We start from the raw sequence: 19,592 nt of genomic DNA, 5'->3' as shown, positions 1-19,592 counted from the left end.
TGAATCAGGTATTCCATCTATCATGCTATACCTGAGTGATGTAGTCTGTTTGACCTGTCAGCCTCATGGTCGTCTTCCCAAAAACTTTTTTTTACTTCTCCCCTACTGTTTTGCTAAATTCATTATTGTTGGCCTTAGGACTCTGCACACTTTACCATTGCTAAAGTACTTTCTCTTCCTTCCTAGGACATGGTAAAATTGGCTTATACCTGGTTGCCATATTTATTTAACTTTTAAGTCACTAGTAAAGTGGTATACCATATAGCCAGGGTTGGTAAATTAAATGCTATTAGTGGGCCTGCTGCATGTATTATGCTTCCCACTTAAGTAGCACCTTAAAATTATCTCAGGCCAGCCATTTGCTGTCTGCTTTTGACAGTTAAACTGCCAATTTGACTTGGCAAAAAAAACCTTTTACCAAGCCGAAATCCCCATATTTAATACACATAAGTCAATCCTAGGGCTGACCCTAAACACACAAGAGGGCGGGGTACAATGTAATGATAATGTGCACATGTGCCTTTAAGCTTTACATATCCTGATAATGAAAACTCACCAATTCATTGTTCTCTACTGTGAGGCCTATCTCTCCCGTAGGATAACATAGGGTTACTTTATTACATTTAATAAGTGATACTTTTTGTTTGAGAGCAGGAGGGAATGTTATGCCTGGTGTCTAAGAAACACATTTAAAATCCTCCTAATGCTTTCGGTATCTGGGAATCTGGGAACAGGGCAGGGAGGAAGCTAATTCCATGCACTTCTGAAAGGTGAAACCTCCAGAGGCTTCTCACACTTCAAAGCGGTCACCAGGCATACAAATAGGACCCTTAGTCATCAGTACATTCCTTGACTAGTGAATAATACAGAAGAAGGACTGTCAGCCTCCCAAAGGACTACCAGGCTACCTGAAGCCTCAATGCAGTCTGGGAAAGATTATTAGACTTGCTTCCTTCATCCCAAGCTACCTGAAGTGACTCCAAGGGTCAGCTGACTGACCTCCTGTTCTGAGCTACAGTGACAAACTCCAGAGGCATCCCTGCATCTGCCTAGCTGATCTGCTGCACTGGATCTGCCTGGACCTGTTGGCCTCTGCTGGAGTGAGTTCCTGATCCACAAGAGGGCCCTCGGATGGTATCAGTTGAGCTGCTCTTAAAGTTTTGAGCTCTTTATTACCAGACACATTAGCACCAAGATATTGCCACCCATGCTGACTGCCAACGTGAAACTACAGCGAGCCCGACTCTTTGCACGACAGCAGCCATCAGTGACAATATGAGATCTGCACCTCATGCTACAGTATTGACAGCCCGCAGTTACCACCAACATAAAACACCAGCAACGACCGTCCATAACGCCAGACAGGATCTTCATGCTACAGTGACGACCATCCATTTATGCACGGCCTGCTCTTCTCGCTACAGCGACACCCATCTGAAAGACTCCTTTCTATTCGCAGCCTCATACTGTACTCTCCACGCTGGACTTTGAAGAGGTAACATTTTCACCTGGTCCCAGTATCCGGCCCATGCTCCATGGTGGTCAGTCTGAATGTTTTACTTTCACTGACTCTTCCACAACCAGATAACCATGAATAGCGCTTTGTGCTTTTAGACGCTTTTGAATAGTATCCTCCCTTGCTTTATCACAAGCTGTTTTCGTACTGCAATTAATCTTTATTCCCTCTGGAGAACTATTACGAATACCCTCTTTAAGAATAATGGGGTCAACACTGTCTGTATGTAAAAAGCTGTTTCTGGCTGTTGGATTTCAGAATGAGTTTGGACGTATTTTTTGTTATTCTCAAATGTTATCTCGACATCCAGGAAAAGTACAGACATAGCCCTAATAGTGCTAGTGAAATGTTAATTGGAATCATTCACATTTATCAGGGAAACAATTTCATCAACTGAGCCTTTGGACCCTTCCACATAATAAATAAATTACCAATGAACCTAAACCACTAAACTGTGTGCCTTGCCCATTTTTACATCTCCGTGCTATGGATCACCTGTTCCTCCCACCTATGAACATAAATCAATTGTTTCATCTCAATTATACATTCAGAGAATGCATCTACCATGTAGGAGGGCATCTTTGCAACAAATCTCGTGTGTGGCCTAAGGTACATACCTGCATCCTGGCTTCCATCTAATTCTAGAGTTTCAGTCACTTGCTCTTCTTCTATGGTATCAAAACTCTCTGCATTGGTTTCAAGGTTAAGTAAGGTCCCTAGCAAATCAGTACGTCTGCTGGTCACTTTCGGACAAAAATTTGTACATTTAACTTATTTTATTTAAAAAATGTTTAACAAACTCAATTATCTTACGAATTTATCAATTCTTATAAAAAAAAACGTATCACTTATCTTGCAAACGCCTACTCTTGTTTGTGGGTAGTTCAATGAGGGTTTCGAGCAAAAGGACAGCTCCAAGAATAAAAGCTGGAGTTCAGCCATGTTTAATTGCTCATTAGTAAAATTTATTATTGTTTGTTCCATTTCTGTTTTCTGCTGTTTCTTGTCCCTTTTACCACATTCTCCTCGGTTGTCTTTTCTTTGTGTTTTCCAACCCCTCCTGTTGGGCCTCTTCCTCCTCCTCTGGGTTTTCGCTGGCCTCTCCTTGCTCCCTGCTGTACTCTTCTGTTGATTTGTAAAGCATGAAACTCATCCAGGCTTCTTTGGGCCCTACAGTATTGATGTCAATCCCTTCATATTCCACATCAGAATTTACATTAGAACGTAAGTAAATTATGCATCCTGTTTACTTTTATTATACCCATATATACATCGTCTCCTTACAATGTCAAATTTTGGGAAAACATGTAAATTCGCTCCAGTTTATAGTCTCGTCTGTCCCTTTAGATTTTTAGACATTTTTTCACTTAGATGTTTTTTTTTTAATGTAGGCAGTCTTTTGTGCATGCCCATTTTGAAGAGAAGCTGATTAAAGTACCTTTTAAATTAATATAATCATGGATAGTCATTAAGACAATAGATTGAGCCCACTGGTGGGTGATATATTATATTTAGTGCGGTTTCTGGCTTGCATTATTTAATGATATATGGTTTATCTTTTTAATTATGTCAGTACTACATGTATACAGGAATAGCAACCCATAGATTATGATTAATTAAGCCCATTTGGGACTAATACGTGGGTAAGTAATAATGAACTGATCGTGGGACCATATACTGAATCACGTATGCTTACACAATGGTCAATATAACGTTGCCAATTATAATGACGTAGAGTCCGCTTTCTAGTGTTCAGCATGTTCTAACACACTGAACACCCACCCACCACAGGCGTCATCAGTCAGATGACCCTGTTAAATAAAAAGGGCTGAACGCACGTGCTCAGGGCCAGTTAAGTAACCACCATTCCTGTGTGCGTGTCACCTCATTATGTTAGTATGAGGGCCTGGGGCCCAAATACCACAATGGCGACGAGATGGAAGCTGTGCCCCTGCGTGCCACAGCAGAAAATCTAGGAAAAGGGGGAGAGAGCTGCCCATGCTGAGGGCACCCCCCTGGAGAAGGCATGAGAAGCGCCTGCTCGCATGAGGCGTGCGACGAGCCCCGGCGAGAAATGTTGATTTGCCCCAGGCGTGAAGATGAGGTCACGAGAGCCCACCCCGCATCTCCTGGGCCCGCCTTAAGTCGCCTCTAAGTGGAAGAGCCGTGGGGGAGAAGTGGCAGCCGAGCGGAGGTCACCCGCATCGGCCGCGACGACTCGCCAGGCAGGCGGCGAGCCTGGTGAGTGAGCGAGGGGCTGTGGTGAAAAAAAGCGACCTAGACCGGTACGAGACCAGCAGGAGCCCACCCTGCATCTGCGGCCAAAAATGAACTCTGGCCCGTGGTGAGGCCCCGCAGTCCACAAGCAGCAGCTCTGACCCCCACCCCACGCATGAACTGAGTGAAGCTGCTGCAGGTGGGGAAGGAGCCGATAGCGAAAGGAAACGTGCGGCACCACGGCAGGTAAGCTGCTGCGGGCGGGTAGAGCACAGACGAGGCAGCGAGAATGCCGGCCTCAAACGAAAGTGAAGTGACTCACCGGGGAAGCGGAGTCCTCTGGTGGTATCGGACTACCGGCATATGCCCCAAGAAGCAGCTGTGTGCATGCCTGTGCCTAGCCATTGAGAGAACATCTGTTGGCAGGCGTAATAAAGAGCAGGCACCAGCAGGGGTGTGGGTGCGAGTCGACGAGCCACAGTAGCGTGCCGTTGTTCCCAGGGGCCGTGCTAGAAGATTGCATGGACTCCGCACAGCCTCCGCAGGCGAGAAAGACGGCCTGAATACAGAGCCGGACTGTCAGCCTGCGAGTGTCTCCCTACCCGCCTGCAGTTAGAAAGGAGACAACGGCCGGCATACACTGAAGCCAGCCACCCCCCTCCCAGCAATGCAAACAGACTGCCTGTAGCAATGAGTGTCCCCGCACACCCAGCGGGGGACAAAGTGCACCAAGAGACAGAGTCAAGTATGGGGAGAAGACTCACCAGGGGAAGGAAAACAGAGACGCTTCAATCATGTGCACGCAAATGCACACGTCTTCACAAAGGAAAGAATTAGAGGCACCTACTGTGGTCCCAATGCCAGGCAGCTAGAATTTGTGAGTAGTAGCCAGGTCATCCGATGAAGGTGCTACTTCCCCGATGGCATCAAGCATAAAACCGGCAATAGGGGAGAAACTACCGAGGACAGGAAAGGCAGGCCTGGAAAAGAAAGCAACACTGCCATCTAGTGGCCAAAGTACACTATTGAGCCCACTGAATGAAAGACTGGGACAGCTACTTGCAACCCACAGCCAAGACTGTGTAGTGCACATACATGATGCCCTGACAGGGGCATACACGAAAAAGGCAGTTTTAGAGCATCTGTGCACACAAAGGATACGTGACACCTCTACAGTAAGCACAGCACATACAGCAAATCCGGAAGAGCGCCCAAGGTAAAAGGCAGCGCAGGAGCTGCAGAACACACTGACAGTGGCCACAGGTCATTGCTGCAGCAGCAGGAAAAGGCAGGAGCACCACCAGAAACACAAGAGTGATTCAGGAACCCAGCACCAGCAAGTGCACAGCAAGACAAAGTCTGTGGCAACAGCTTCAGGAACAGAAGACTACAAGGCAACCGCCCAAAGCAGCAAATCACAAAAGGGACAGGAGAGCGCAGTGGGAAGCGCGCCAAAGCACTGCAACTGTGGAGAGACGACGGAGCGGTTGCGTTGATCACCAGAAGCATGAAGAGTCACAACAAACTGACCACCCTGTTGGTCGCAAGGGAGAAGCCGACCACCCCGCTGGTCGCAAGGGAGAAGCCGACCACCCCGCTCGTCGCATGGAGGAAGAAGCCGACCACTCCGTTGGTCGCAAGGAAGAAGCCAACCACCCCGTTGGTCGCATGGAGGAAGCCAACCACCCCGTTGCTCGCATGGAGGAAGAAGTCGACCACCCCGTTGGTCGCAAGAAAAAAAGAAGCCGATCACCCAGTTGGTTGCAAGGAGGAGGAAGCCGACCAGCCAGTCTGGTTGCAAGAAGGTAGAAGCAGACCTGCTAGTTTGGTCAAAAGGAGGACGCTGACCTGCAAGAAGTCAGCGAGCGCAGAGATCTGACAAAGACATCTGACAAGAAGAGCGGCGAAGACATCTGTGAAGAGAACAACAAAGTAGATGTCCACAAAGAGGACCAGGAAGGCGACTGAAGCAAAGTCTAACGACATCAAGTAAAAGCCATAAGTAATCAAGCGAGAGAAGGTCGCGACGACCAGTCCAGTCACAGAGCGAAGTGAAGACAGTGTCTGAGTACTTGGACAAGACGAGGGGGAAACGTGTGGAGTGCACGCAGCACGGAGAAGCCCGGTAAGAGCAAACAACCAGATAGAAGACCAGACCGAGTCGCGAAGGAAGAAAGAGAAGACCAATCCAGAGTGGCACGACGAAGGAAGAAGAGAGGAAAGGAGAAGAGCAAAGAGGTGCGCGCGACAGACCACCCCAACACACACCAGAAGGAGAACACCCGATGGGGATAGTGATAAGATACATGGAGATTCGAACACAGTACGTGAAAAGCATCAGCACCACTGGGAGTACACATCTACGTGCAAACCCAAAGGTCACCCGGGAACGACAGAGGCGAGCAGGCCAGTCCGTTGGCAACAACCACCCCTCGATGGAACGGACACAGGACCGTGATTATCCAAGGGGCAGAGGCCTGAGGGACACCGGTGGCAGCAGGTCTCAAGACGAGAGATTGACCGGTGAAGCTTGCTCTGGAGATCCTGGGAGAACAAGGGTAGAACACGACAGAACAAGTGCCAACAACACCCTTTTCATGGGGAGCTTCGGACACGGACACAGGACCCGTAGCGACTCCTCTAACGCCGTTGGAGCGACAAGGCGGCAGTCCACCGGTCCAGTGGAAGCCTGGCAGCAAAGGGCCTCCGGGTCGTCCAGTGAGAGGGGACACCCACGAGAGAGAGGTATCTGTGAGAGGGATATCCTGCAACTGCAGATCCTGTCAGAAACAGACACCAGTTGAACAGAACACCTCAACCAGGACGATGCGGCAGAAGTTAACACACAAGTGCCCCCTACCATTCCATCTGCACTTTCACAGGATGTGGAACAGGAAAGGAGAGACTGTACAGCCCACCTCCGAGCTGCAGGTCTGCAAAGACAAGAAAAGACACCGTTGTTCAGTAATTGACCGGCAACGGAAAAGACTACGTGGGAGTCGTCATTATTGGGTTATAGTTTTATTTGTAACTGTATTTTCTCCCACAGGTTTCAGACTTTTCTTTGGTTTGACTTTTCACTAAGTTTGGGAGGGATGTAATGACGTAGAGTCAGCGTTCTAGTGTTCAGCATGTTCTAACACACTGAACACCCACCCACCACAGGTGTCATCAGTCAGATGACCCTGTTAAATAAAAAGGGCTGAGCGCACGTGCTCAGGGCCAGTTAAGTAACCACCATTCCTGTGTCCGTGTCACCTCATGTTAGTATGAGGGCCTAGGGCCCAAATATCACACCAGTGATTGTGGTTAAGCATTTCTAACAGTGAAATTCGGATTAGAAACAGCGCAAATATTCAACAAACAAAAATAATTTCTATCCTTAAGAAATGGAACTGTGCTCCAACATAGAGGACTGGAAGTAATTCTTTAATCTTTTTATCACTTGGTGGATGTAATGCACTTTCAAGATGGCACTCATTATTGTGGCCACCAAGGCTACGAAACACATGGAGCTCTGCAATGATGATCGAGAAATAAACACTTAAGGGAGTTGCAGAATGTGGAAGATATATTTCAAACTTCCTCCACATCAGTCATTCCACTCCCTTAAAATGTTTATTTCTCCTTCACCATTGTAGAGCTCAACGTGTTTCGGTTTCCAACGGAGCCTTGGTCACGATATAAATATATATCTGGGATTTAAATGTGTTGTAAGGTAGACAAATCTATTCATATTTTAATAAAGGTATGAAAAACCACAAAGGCTAGCAATATGTTAGAAATGTTATTATTCAGTTTTTATTAATTTCGAGTACCAGCAGAACCCACTCAAACTCTCGCTTCACCTTGCTCAGACAATAAGCAGAGCAACATATGTAGCCTACAAAGCTTTAAAAAGAAAATCTAAAAATAATGTTATGTTAACAATGGCACTATTAAAAGTTTAGAAAGAATTCCATGTAGTCAGCCCTGGCAACGTTTAGTAACCCAACATAGTAATGCTTCAAAATGTTGTTTCTTATATGATGTTTGTAAATGTTTGCAAATACAGACAATGTTAATGCTTAGCCATGTTTAACAATAATGTTCTCAATCGAGGGCAAGATGGCCGCCGTGGCTCTGTAGAGAGAAGTCGCATTCTATACTCTCTCCTATCCTAGGATGATGGAGCATTGGTGACCCCAGGGATGTGGGTTCGGACTGACCGGATTTTCCTTGCCACAGATGATATACTCAGCCCAGACTGGTTGAGGGTCTTCCCTGTAAGAGGAGTGAAGAAGAAACTGATAGACTGGTTGAGCTATTGGAAAAGTCTGCTCAACGGTGTGAAAGTGCCTCCGAAGATGTCGGCGGATAAGGACAAAGCTACAGCAGCAGGACCGATTAAGCCCTCAGGAGCCGTTGTGAGAGAGGGGGCTATCCCAAAAACAGCCCCTGCGAGAAAAGCGCCGGATATCTCGGGCCGAAATCTGAAGAACACACCAGCAAAGAAGCAGGAGAAGAAATCGGAAGCGGGACCTGAGACCCGATCAGCACTACATAAATCTGCGAAGGATATTGCACCAGACGGGAAGCCCCAACGAGTGCATGCAGCTCAAGGAATCGGTAGGGATCAAAAGAGGCAAGCGACCTTACCAGAGTCGTTCACCGCAAGGACCCCTCTGTCGGTTCCTACTATAGAGATTTCCGCAGACACTCAGCAACAAAGGGAGCAGCAATCGACGGTTACCGGCGAGCAGAGGATCAGCAGGGAGACAAACGCGGAAGCAGACGCAGTAGACCGCGAGGACGCAAGCGAAGCCCCGGTTGCTAGGCAACAGAGAAGCAGCGTAGGAGGCGGTATGGTGAACACAGAGCGGCAAGCAGAAGCCGTGAGAGGAGAGGAGACGGAGCTGGCGGCCGGTAAGGCTTCGGGTTGTGACCCGGTCAATGACAATGTCCCTAAACAACTTGTAAATACAAATAACGAGCAGATGCTAGACGCTCTCCTGTCAGTAGAGGCAGAACTGCTTAATAATCATTCGAAGGCTACTGAGGCAAGCTGGGGCAGTACGCAGAGTCTAACGGAACAGCAGGGGCTACAGAACGGGCTATGTCTGAATCCGGACTTGGGGAGAAATAATAAAAGCCCAGACAGAAGTGCGAGGGGAGGCTCGCCAGAGTTTTTCTCGGTTAATGAGGGCACAGACTCATCAGAACCAAGTGAGATGGAAACAGAGGAAGAGGAAAGTGGGACTGAATGTACTCCTGACTCAGACATTAGTAACAGTCCCAGTGAATTAGACACAAAAAAGAAAAAGGGTACTCTAGGAGCGAAGACAAGAAGTGGAAGAGACTCAAGAAGTAGCATGTCTAAGAAGCTATCATGGGACTATGCCGCTACTTCAGAGACCTACAAAGAAAGTGAGCAGGAAGAAGGGGAAAAGGAGGGAAGGCAGGATAACCAAAGGGTAACCCTAGAAATGCTGTTTGGAACCCTGAAGCAGATGCAAAAGGAGGCAAGAACTGAGAGCAGAAGGGCGAAAAGAGACACAAAAAAACTGCAACTGTCATTAAGGAAAGTAAGTAGAAAACAGGAAGAGGTTGAGGAAAGAGTTTTACAAGTGGAAGAGAGGACAAGTAGGGTGGAAGACGAAGTGACAGATTGGCAGACTTTTAAGACGGATCAAGAAAAAGTGGTTGAAGACCTCCAGTGGAAGCTAGAAAGCTTTGAAAATCGTCAAAGAAGGAACAATGTGAGACTTTTGGGTCTGGAGGAGGGAAAAGAGGGACAGGATCCTAGAGGGTACGTGGTTAGGATCTTGGAAGAGGCCTTTCCTGACTCAAAATGGCAATGGGATGTGGAGGTACAAAGAGCACATAGGTACCCACTGTACAAAAAGAAAACCCGGGGAGGACAAGAGAAGGAACTTCCAAGAGCAATGTTGGTTTTTTTGGGTAACTTCCTAGCAAGACAGGAGATAATCGATAAAGCTAGACCTGACTCAAGAATTACAGTGGATGGAAATACTTTCTTTTCGAGGCCAGATTTCTGCCACGTCACTGTGGAAAGAAGGTGGAAATTAAGACAGATGATTGGACCTTTCCAGAAGCAAGGGGCAGAAGCATATCTCTTGTTTCCATCTAGATTGAAAGTTATCAGGAAAGGCTATGTTAAAATGTTTACATCTGAGATAAAAGCGGCAGAATATCTGGCAGAAATCGAAGAAACCAACAAAGGGAAGGAGAGGGGAGCAAAAACCAGAACCCCATCACAGTCTCCCCGGAGAACCCCACCAAAAACTCCATAAGTCGGTTAGAAGGTAGCGCCAAATGGTTCATTTGGCACTATCGAAAAGAGGAGTAGAAAGGATGGGAGAGAGTAGCGACACTGCAGAGTACGGTCGGCTACACATAGGCCAGGATTGGCCTATTTGCCTGTAAAGAGGGGGGGGGGGTTCCCAAAGGGCGGGGGGCAAGGGGGGGAGGGGGGAGGGGAGGGGAGAGACATACAGGACGGTTATGGGCACAGTTATGGTGTGGTAAAAGGAGGTAAAAAAGGCTTTATTTAAAAAAAAAAAGTTGTAGGGATTGAGGTACACAACCTACGGGTATTTATTAATTCCGGCTGGTTAAACTGGGAAATGGTAATGTCAAGAAGTATAAATGTCCTGTAGAATTGTATCAATTAATATTTGTGGACTTAATGAGATCAATAAGAGGCTAAAAACAGCGGCACTGTTAAAATCTTTTAAACCAGACTTAGTGTGTATCCAGGAAACACATATAGAGGGGACCAAGGCCTGTTTACTTGACCAACTAGGCTTTAAGGTGTTGGCAAAAACCAATCAGAACACTAAAACAAGAGGAGTGGCGATATTGGGGAGGAAACAGGATATAATAGTTAAGAGAAAGTTGGAGGATAACTGGGGGAGATGGGCTATAGTTGAACTACTGTTTAGGGGGGAAACTTTCACACTTGTTTCAGTGTATGGCTCTACTGGAGACGATCCAGATATTTTACAATTTCTAGACACAGAACTCGCTCGTTGGCCTGAGCCTATTATACTATGTGGAGATCTGAATATTCATGACTTAGATAGTAGCTTTTTAGACCCTAATAGGAAGTACTCGGGGAGGAAAAAAAGAACTTATAGGGCCCTAGCAGATTTAGTAAAGAACAACTCTTTAGAGGATCCTTGGGTACACTGCCATCCGAATCTCGATGGGAGTACTTTCTTCTCAGCACCACATCAGATTTTAGTCAGGTTGGATTATTTTTTAATAACAAGAGGGCTGATAGCAGGTGCAAGGATAGTAAGAGAACCTAGGATCATATCAGATCACAGCCCACTCGTATTAGATGTAAATATTGGGCAAAGGAGAAATAAGGAGCCGACACAGTGGACATTTGATAGAGCACTCCTTCAGGATAGTGAATATAGGGAAAGGATGGTGGTATGGATTAATGAATTTTGGACAATCAATAGAGGTACTTCATCACCGGGAATTGTGTGGGATGCTTTTAAAGCTGGTATAAGAGGAGAGACCTTAAGCTACGTTATCAGATCACAAAGAAGAGAAAGGGAGGAATTAGAAAGAAATAATGAAGTAGTCAGGGAGGCAGAGGAGGAGCTTATGTTGGCCATACAAGCACATACGCCAGTGGAGCAGATTTTGCTAAACTTAGTTGCCCTTAAAGCAGTAGTCATGGAAGGGATGGCAAAAAAGACGGTGGAGAAATATCTAGCCAATAAAGAAAAGGCATATGAACTCAGCGAAAGGGTGGGGCATATCTTAGCGGTGCGAGCTAGACAGAGAGATGGGATGGCTGATATTAAGGAGATGAAAAATAGTCACGGAATTAAAGTTAAAGGTACAGAGCAGATTAAGGAAGTCTTTAGGCAGTTTTATATGGAACTGTATCAGGCAGATGGGCACGGATGTGAGGAGGATATGAGGGCATACCTGAGGGATATTGAGTCATCACACCTGGATGAGTCAGACAGAATCGAGCTGGAAGAAAAGTTTAAGGTGGAGGAATTTGTAGAAGCACTGAAGGAACTCCCATCTGGGAAGGCCGCTGGCCCAGACCAAATCCCAGTTGAATTTTATAAGGTATTTCAGACCCCTCTATTAGTGGATATGTTTAAAATAATGGAGTTAGCACAACTGGGTGAAACTGTTCCAAGTTCCTGGGGTGGTGCGGACATCATAGTTATTCCCAAAAAAGGTAAACCACCAGACGTCCCAGGCTCCTACCGGCCCATCACTTTGATGAATGCCGATGCAAAGGTGTTCTCAAAAATAATGGCAAAAAGACTATCTAAGAAAATCGAATCCTTAGTTATACCCTCTCAGCATGGATTTATCCCAGGGAGAGGGACAACCCACCACACTAGGCAGGTAATTACGGCATTCGATGCTGCAGATATCCTGGAAGATCCAATGGCAGCGGTGTTTCTTGACGCTGAAAAGGCCTTTGACAGGGTCTCATGGGGATATTTGTGGGAAGCTTTAAGGTGGCACGGCATAGGACCAGGTTTTATAAAGGCTATGCAAACGCTATATATAGCCCCGACGGCCAAGATAAGAGTCAGTAGAGGCTACACAGACGCAGTTAACATCCAGAGAGGCACAAGACAGGGTTGTCCCTCTTCTCCTTTACTGTTCGCTTTGTACCTTGACCCTTATATTCGCAAATTGGAAATGAATCAGCAAATATTGCCATTAGTAATAAACGGGTGTAGACTTAAATCACTAGCTTATGCGGATGACGTTGCTATTTTGACTCCAGAACCAGTAGCCGCCATTAGGGTAATTGAATCGGAGGCTGAGAGGTTTGGCAAGTTTTCTGGGTATAAGCTGAATACAACTAAGACGCAGATAGTTAAAAACCAGTGGGTAAGGTGTAATGATGGAAGAGTGACAAATACGGCAACTTATTTAGGGGTACAAATGACGGCAGAGATAAGTAAAATTGTGGAGAATAATATGGATCCCTTGATAACTCAAATGAAAAAAGATCTAGATAGAATGAACAATCTGCACCTGTCGCTAGTTGGCTGTACAAATATCATCAAAATGCTGATTTTACCAAAATTTTTGTATGTATTTAGGGCTGTACCATTGTTGATTGAAGCCAGTTGGTTTAATTGCATAGAGGCTATATGTAATAGGTTTATTTGGGCCCAAGGTAAAACCCGGAGAGCTTATAGGTACATGACACTCCCTAGAGAAAATGGGGGGGTGGGGGGCACCAGATTTTCGTTTATATTATATGGCCTGTGTGCTGCAATATATTCAAGGTCTTATTGGTGGAAACCCTGACGACGATAGAATCCAGAAAATGTCTACAGATGTGTACGCTGTAACCCTTGGGGTAAATGCAGAGAACTGTTTTTTAAAGTGTATTGATTACAGTTACTTCAAGAGGACTAAGTTTAAAACTGTTAAGGCAGCCGTTACGACATGGAATGCATTTTTGAAGAGGGTAAAACTTGGGAGATACAACAGATATGTTTTATTAAATAACAATAGGTCACTACCAAAGGAAATTTTCGGAGACTATATTATGGCAGAGTGGGCACTAAAGGGGGTTACACAAATTGGAGACTTGTATGCACGAGATGGCTTTATGCAATTTTCAGAGCTGCGAGGAAAATATGGGCTAGATAATAGGGGATTTTTCAAATACCTACAGGTTAGAAGTTTCCTCAACAACAAAGTCGGGGGTCCGGCAGGCTTTAATAAAGTTGATATATTGGAGAAAATAAAACTGTCAGGAGATTGTACCATTAAATCTCTTTATGCAGCATTGGTGAAAGACAAGCAGGATGATTTAGATAAATTTAGTAAAAAATGGGAAGATAAATTGGGTATTGATTCAAGATACTTTTATGACTCATTGAAATTTGGATCAACGATATTATGTGCTGCCCGCTGCAATCGCAGCATTACAAAACATTGTACTCTTTGTACTTTACGCCGGCAAAGATTGCTAAATGGGGCGGGAATCAAGGAATCAATTGTCCCAGATGTAATGAATTGGAAGCAGATAGTGTACACATCTTTGCTTCATGCCCACAGCTAAGAACTTTGATTAGGGAAATTGAGGGGTTTTTGGCGAATTCATTGGATATTGCGATAACACTTACGCCAGCCTTGATTATGTTAGGGGTGAGCGACGATGTGCAGACACAATATGCCGAATATGCTGAATTCCTTTTTGTAGTAATGGCTGTCTATAGACTAACAATAGCCAGGGCATGGCTTGATAAAAACCCTCCGAATATGCAATGCTGGCTGGCAAACACTCTATATGCATATAATATAGAGGAAAAAATTTTTGCCCGGAAGGGAAGGAGTGGAAGACGGTTGGGGAGAAGAATCTGGGAGCCACTATGCAAATGGAAAGAGGGCCAAAGAAGGAATAGCTAGGGGTAGAGGGAAGCAGTAGCCTTTATTCTTGATGTTAAATGTTTGTTTTTGGCTCCTTCTTCGTTGATCTTAGACTATGTTTTTTTAACCTTAGAAGACTTATATTACTGTGTACTTTGTGTTTGGCCAAAAGTCTATTGTATAATTTAATTTTCAATATTCAATGCTTGTTGTATTTGGAATGCTCATAATTAATTGTTGTAACAAAGAAAAATATAAAATAAAATAAAAAAATTATAACAATAATGTTCTCATTTATAAATACAACTACATGCACAATGAGTGGGTCTTTCTTGCCTGTTGCTCTGCAGAGCCATACAGCTGGTTGTAATGAGACAGGGCCTCTTCAGTCAAGATAAGGAGTTCCTCTTCTGTGAAGTTGGGGGCCCTATCTCCAGAACTCTCCGCCATTTTAGCTCGCCGAGGTTGGTGAGCAGCAATCTTGGAGGAGTGGTTCACTGAACAAAGGTTAAGAGGGAAGTAAGAAATGGTTAGAGATACATGTAACACCACTGTAAGACATCTGCCATTTTTTGCCTAGCTCATGATACATTGTACAAAACGTGACGGCGATAACTAAAATGACAGAATAGGAGCACTATTAAGGTGTAGCTTTAGTACATCTGTCATGGATAATTTGTGAAGAATATAGATGAAGCAGCGATGTAATGTAAAATAATTACATTGCACTGCGTGTAATTAAAACCTTTAAGAATAAAAAAAGAAATTAAAGTACCTACAAAAAATCAACGTAGACTGTATAAATATTATTTTTAGATGACTAATGTTTGAGGACTGTATAAACTACAAAATAAAGTATTCAAATATTATGAAAGCTTAAAGTATATATTTTTTAATTTTAAAGACAACTTGTCTACCCACCAAAGTTGGTCCCTGCCATAGCCAGAATACGCCAGCCAAGAGCCTTTCATCCCTTTCCAGACCTTGTCATTATGCAACAGAGAGAGATACTATAAAAATATCAACTCAATCAGCAGACTATATTGTACTTGGAACATCAGCTGCCCCAAGAACTGTTTCCTCTAATTTGCAATCTCCCTGCTATACCAACACGTGTAAAGACAAAGGCAGGATTGCATTTCACAGCAAGTGTCTCATTCCAGTACACGGTTGGGGATTGCAATGGGATGTTTCAAGTCACTTTCTTGAGTGTGCTACAAGAATTCCTGAATGAGATGATTACTCTCAGAAATTATTACATCCATTTTCCAAATGATGTGATACCCTAAACACTATAAAAGTTGACATCTTTGCAGTGGGAGGTATTCCACATGTTGTTGATGCCAACGAGAACACACAGTGCTTTGGTGCAACCTCACAATATAGAATAAGTTTACTGCAACAGGGAAAATCAATGTGCAGGTGGTCTGCAGTCTGGACTGCTTCATCACCAGTATATCCAGAATCTACCTATCATTCCTTAATGCTGCGAAATAGCAGCATACAACAGTAGATTGCATACCTTAGAAATCTGATAGCTTGGCTTATTGGTAAGTGCGGTGATCAAACATTTTAAAACATATAATTTAGTGGACAGATAAGTGTTTTATTATTGTAAATTATATATAACGTTTATTTTTATATTTCAGGAAACTTTCCTACCCTAACAGACCATGGTTGTTACAACCTGAAGGAAAGTCATCCTTTTTGCCCTGATCACCTCAATTTTGTTTTAAATTATGCTGGTAGTTACTGACTCTGAAAGTGCCCTGGGCTCTGATAACCAGGCCCTGGGTCAGTGCTCTATCCAAAGGTATAAGGTAACTAGTGTAATTCTAATTGGCCTACATGTAAGTCCTTAGTATATGATAGGGCATGTAGGATTAGAGACTCCAGTAAATTTAATGCACTTAAGTGTCCACTGCTGTGATGTATGGAGTCATTTTAAAGGCAAGCCTGTCTTGCAGGCTGGTTTTTTAAAAAAAAAGTGTGTCCAAATTTGACTTTTGAATTTCAAATTTTCAAAGAGCAAAACTTTCTTTTTATTACATATGTGTCACCCTTAAGGTCTGCCCTAGATGCCTAGATGCCTCAAGGGTAGGGTGTCATGTTCTAAAAAGCAGGGACAATATAAAATGTTTTATATGCCCTGGTATGGAAAAACAGCCAAAGTAGTTTTCCTTATTGTATTGCTGCTAGCCCCATAGGGTAACATAGGAAGGCCTTATTAAACTTAATAAACTCTACCTTTTGATGCTAGCTAGCAAATCATTCAAATGATCAAAATAATGGTTAAATACAACAACTTGCCAAGTTTGGATTTATTATATCTTTTACAGGAAAGTAGTTTTAGGACATACTACTATGAAGTTACCTAAAGCAGCCTCTTTCTGATTGGTCAGTGTTTTACAGCCTCTATTTTGAATATGCTAGGTCTGCAACAACTCAGCCATTTAGTGGGACAAGATGTGTTTCCTAGGAAGCCAGTGGAGAGGAAGGAGGCTGGGGAGATGAGCTGGATTTGAAAGGCAGGAGTACAGATGTCATCAGAGTCAGCCAAGCCTCCACTTCCTTCATCCCAAGCCTAGTTAGATAAGGAGAGGGGCTGAAAGAGGAGTGTAGTCAGATGTTAGCCACACCTCTCGTTTAGGTTACACAAACACACTCCAAGGAGAAAAGTTCTCCATTTCATGGGAGAACAGTGCATTCGGGGTCAAAAATATGACACACTTCGCAAGAAGTGGTTATAGCAGAGAGAGGTAACTTTAAACCTATTGGTTGGGGTGTATCTCCCTCTTGCCAGCCCAGAATGGAGAATAAATATGGGGGAGCTGAATGAGCTCCTCAGGTCACTGCTTGGGCCATCCGAAGAAGTACTGCCAAGCTGGACCCTTGGACTGCACCACAGAAGGCTTGCAGTCAGAAGGACGGCACCTACTGCAAGCTCAAGGCTCCATCAACAAAGGACTGTACCTGAATCAAAGGAAAAGGAGTGGACTCCCTGAGCAGCAATAGGTGCAAAAGTGTGGTGAGAAGTCACCTGCAGGAGACAAAGAGAGGGCTATTAAAGCTGACAGCGGCAATTGGATTTTCTTGGACTGAAAGATTTAGTCCTAGCCCCAAGGCAATCCAGTCTCTCAACCCTTGGCTGGTACTGCTGGACACTGTTCTCCCCAAGGGAACCAACATGGAACAAACCTGACAGTTTGGAAACTTTCTACAGAGTTTTCCTAAAAAATCTTCAGGATTAGACCGTCTCGACGTTGAGAGTCAAGCCACCACCGTCGACTCGAGAATCTGCCTGACTGCGCTGAAAACTCCAGAACTCCTCGCTGTCGACTGCGGGAACAAAGACTTCCAGAGGCTCCTCGGGGGAACGTACTGTAACACACCACTGTCATTGAATCAAACTTCAGATCCAAGGAACCTGAGGACTCGTCGCTGAGAGAAAAAGCTCCAAGAAAAAAGACTAAGGTGCTGATTAAGAGTTTAGCTGAAATTTCTATTTCTTCCTGAAGAGGCCAATACAATGGAATGTTGTTATACAAGGTAGCAGCAAGAAAGACTGGGCTAACATTATTCTGCTTGAGTTTTGTTGTTTAGGGATGCCACTAAAATATGGTTCCTTTTTGCTTTTTTCAGTTTTGTGGTCTTGGTCTAAAGATGAAGGATGTAGAAGCATATTTTAGGGCTTATTTAATTATTTTATAAACTGTAGAGAATCCGGGAATATCAAAATCATATTTGATATTTTGGCTACGTTGATTCTTTCAATGATAGGTAAAATATATAGTTTTCTAAGAATCGTTCCCTTATATAATATGTACCATTACATTTACCCATAGATAGAGACTAGGTGAAACCATTTGATACATCAGCTCCCTTGTCTAGCGAGTCAGTTTTGATAGTAGGTGAATTGCCACAAACCAGTCAACAAAGGGAGAGAAAGGGTTCAAGGGCACTCTTGGTCCCCAGTCAGTAAGTAAATAAACAAAGGAAGAGTGTCCGTCAGTGTGGCGTTTAAGAAGTGAATATAGCACGTAAATTATGAGGCCAGATGTAAATGGTCAGAGGACTGGACCAACTTTCAAGAAAAAATGCTTGATTTTTTCAGGAAACCCTCACTCACCCTAGTGGTGACATGCTTCATCTCGTGATCCACGAGATCCAGCGGGGGACAGCTAGGTGCCGAGTGGGTGCTGAGCGTTGCGGGCGGTGTGCCATTGTCGCTCCCACCCCCCTCCTGAATCTATGGGGCGTGGTTCACTTTATGTACAAACTTCTAGGCTCCTCGCAACAGAGGTAATTCCCCAAGCCTTTTGGTTTGTACTTTTAACGCACCATTTTTACACATAGTGCTATTTTTAACTTTCACAGCCTTTGGCAGGGTGGGCCTTAGCGCGCCCATACCTGCTGAGGCAACACTCGCGTATTGGTCCTGATGAAAGCCCTGTAAATTCACACACATAAAGGGCAGAAACATGTTGACCTTCCCCTAACAGGGAAACACCAGTATATTTCATTTGGTTAGTTTTCCCTGCACATAGTTAATTTAATTTTAATATGTCGGGTTGACCAGTTAATAAATGATTTTTTGGGACAACCTCAGACATTTTTAATCACACTAAACTTTTTTTCACTCTTCACTCTCACAAAACCTGCGCCGCAGTCTCCTGGCGTCGCAGCACACTGGGGAGGTATTCGATCTCTCCCAGTGGACCCGATGATGAAGCATGTCACCACTAGGGTGAGTGAGGGTTTCCTGAAAAAATCAAGCATTTTTTCTTGAAAGTTGGTCCAGTCCTCTGACCATTTACATCTGGCCTCATAATTTACGTGCTATATTCACTTCTTAAACGCCACACTGACGAATTGCCACAAACCCAAGGCTTTTAACATTCAATGGAAGGTTTAGTGACGGGTATATGTGCAAAGAGTGCTCTCACCAAGCGTCTGGGATGGTGGTGAAAACATGACACCAGATCTTAGGAAAACATGGAACGCAGTGTCACTTGGACTTCTGATGAAAAACGTTCTTACCAAGTTCAACAAAGATTGGAGTGATATTTTTTGTATTTGCAGTGAAATAAGTGGTTCGGCAGGCCCTGCGAACTAGGCCGAAGGGTACTGATGGACAGATCATAGGTGGGGTGGCATGTAACCAGCCAGACAAACATGTCAACAGGAAAAACCCAGATTAGTCCCACAGATAGGCAGCAACATCACAATGGTCACAGGAGATTGGCCCCAATAAAGCACATATGGATGGAGGGGTGCGCACGTTCCTAAAATACCATACATGTTGATGCCACATAACATTGGGAACTCTCAGCCAATCATAATACACAGCATACACAGTCATCCGGCGCTTCTCATGCCAGACATCTGGGCACATCACCCACTGACCCTCATTGCGTTCACACAAGGTCTACCCACTTGCATTCACTATCAGGTGGTCTGATTTACAATTTCATAA

At 44.5% G+C, this 19,592-nt stretch overlaps 1 protein-coding gene across 1 annotated transcript in view; it reads right to left on the bottom strand.

Moving 5' to 3' along the window:
* Positions 1-19,592, bottom strand: part of LOC147716857 (uncharacterized) — a 159,707-nt gene that overhangs the window by 32,118 nt on the left and 107,997 nt on the right. Inside the window, exon 4 of the mRNA XM_086923768.1 lies at positions 14,453-14,613. Coding sequence (XP_086779894.1) covers positions 14,453-14,613 — 161 coding nt within the window. The remainder of the gene's footprint in view (positions 1-14,452; positions 14,614-19,592) is intronic.

The sequence above is a fragment of the Lissotriton vulgaris genome, chromosome 5 (genome assembly GCF_964263255.1).
Source record: "Lissotriton vulgaris chromosome 5, aLisVul1.2, whole genome shotgun sequence".
NCBI lineage: Eukaryota > Metazoa > Chordata > Amphibia > Caudata > Salamandridae > Lissotriton > Lissotriton vulgaris.
Note: the sequence above shows the minus strand (reverse complement) of the source record. Positions and strands in the feature narration are given on the sequence as shown.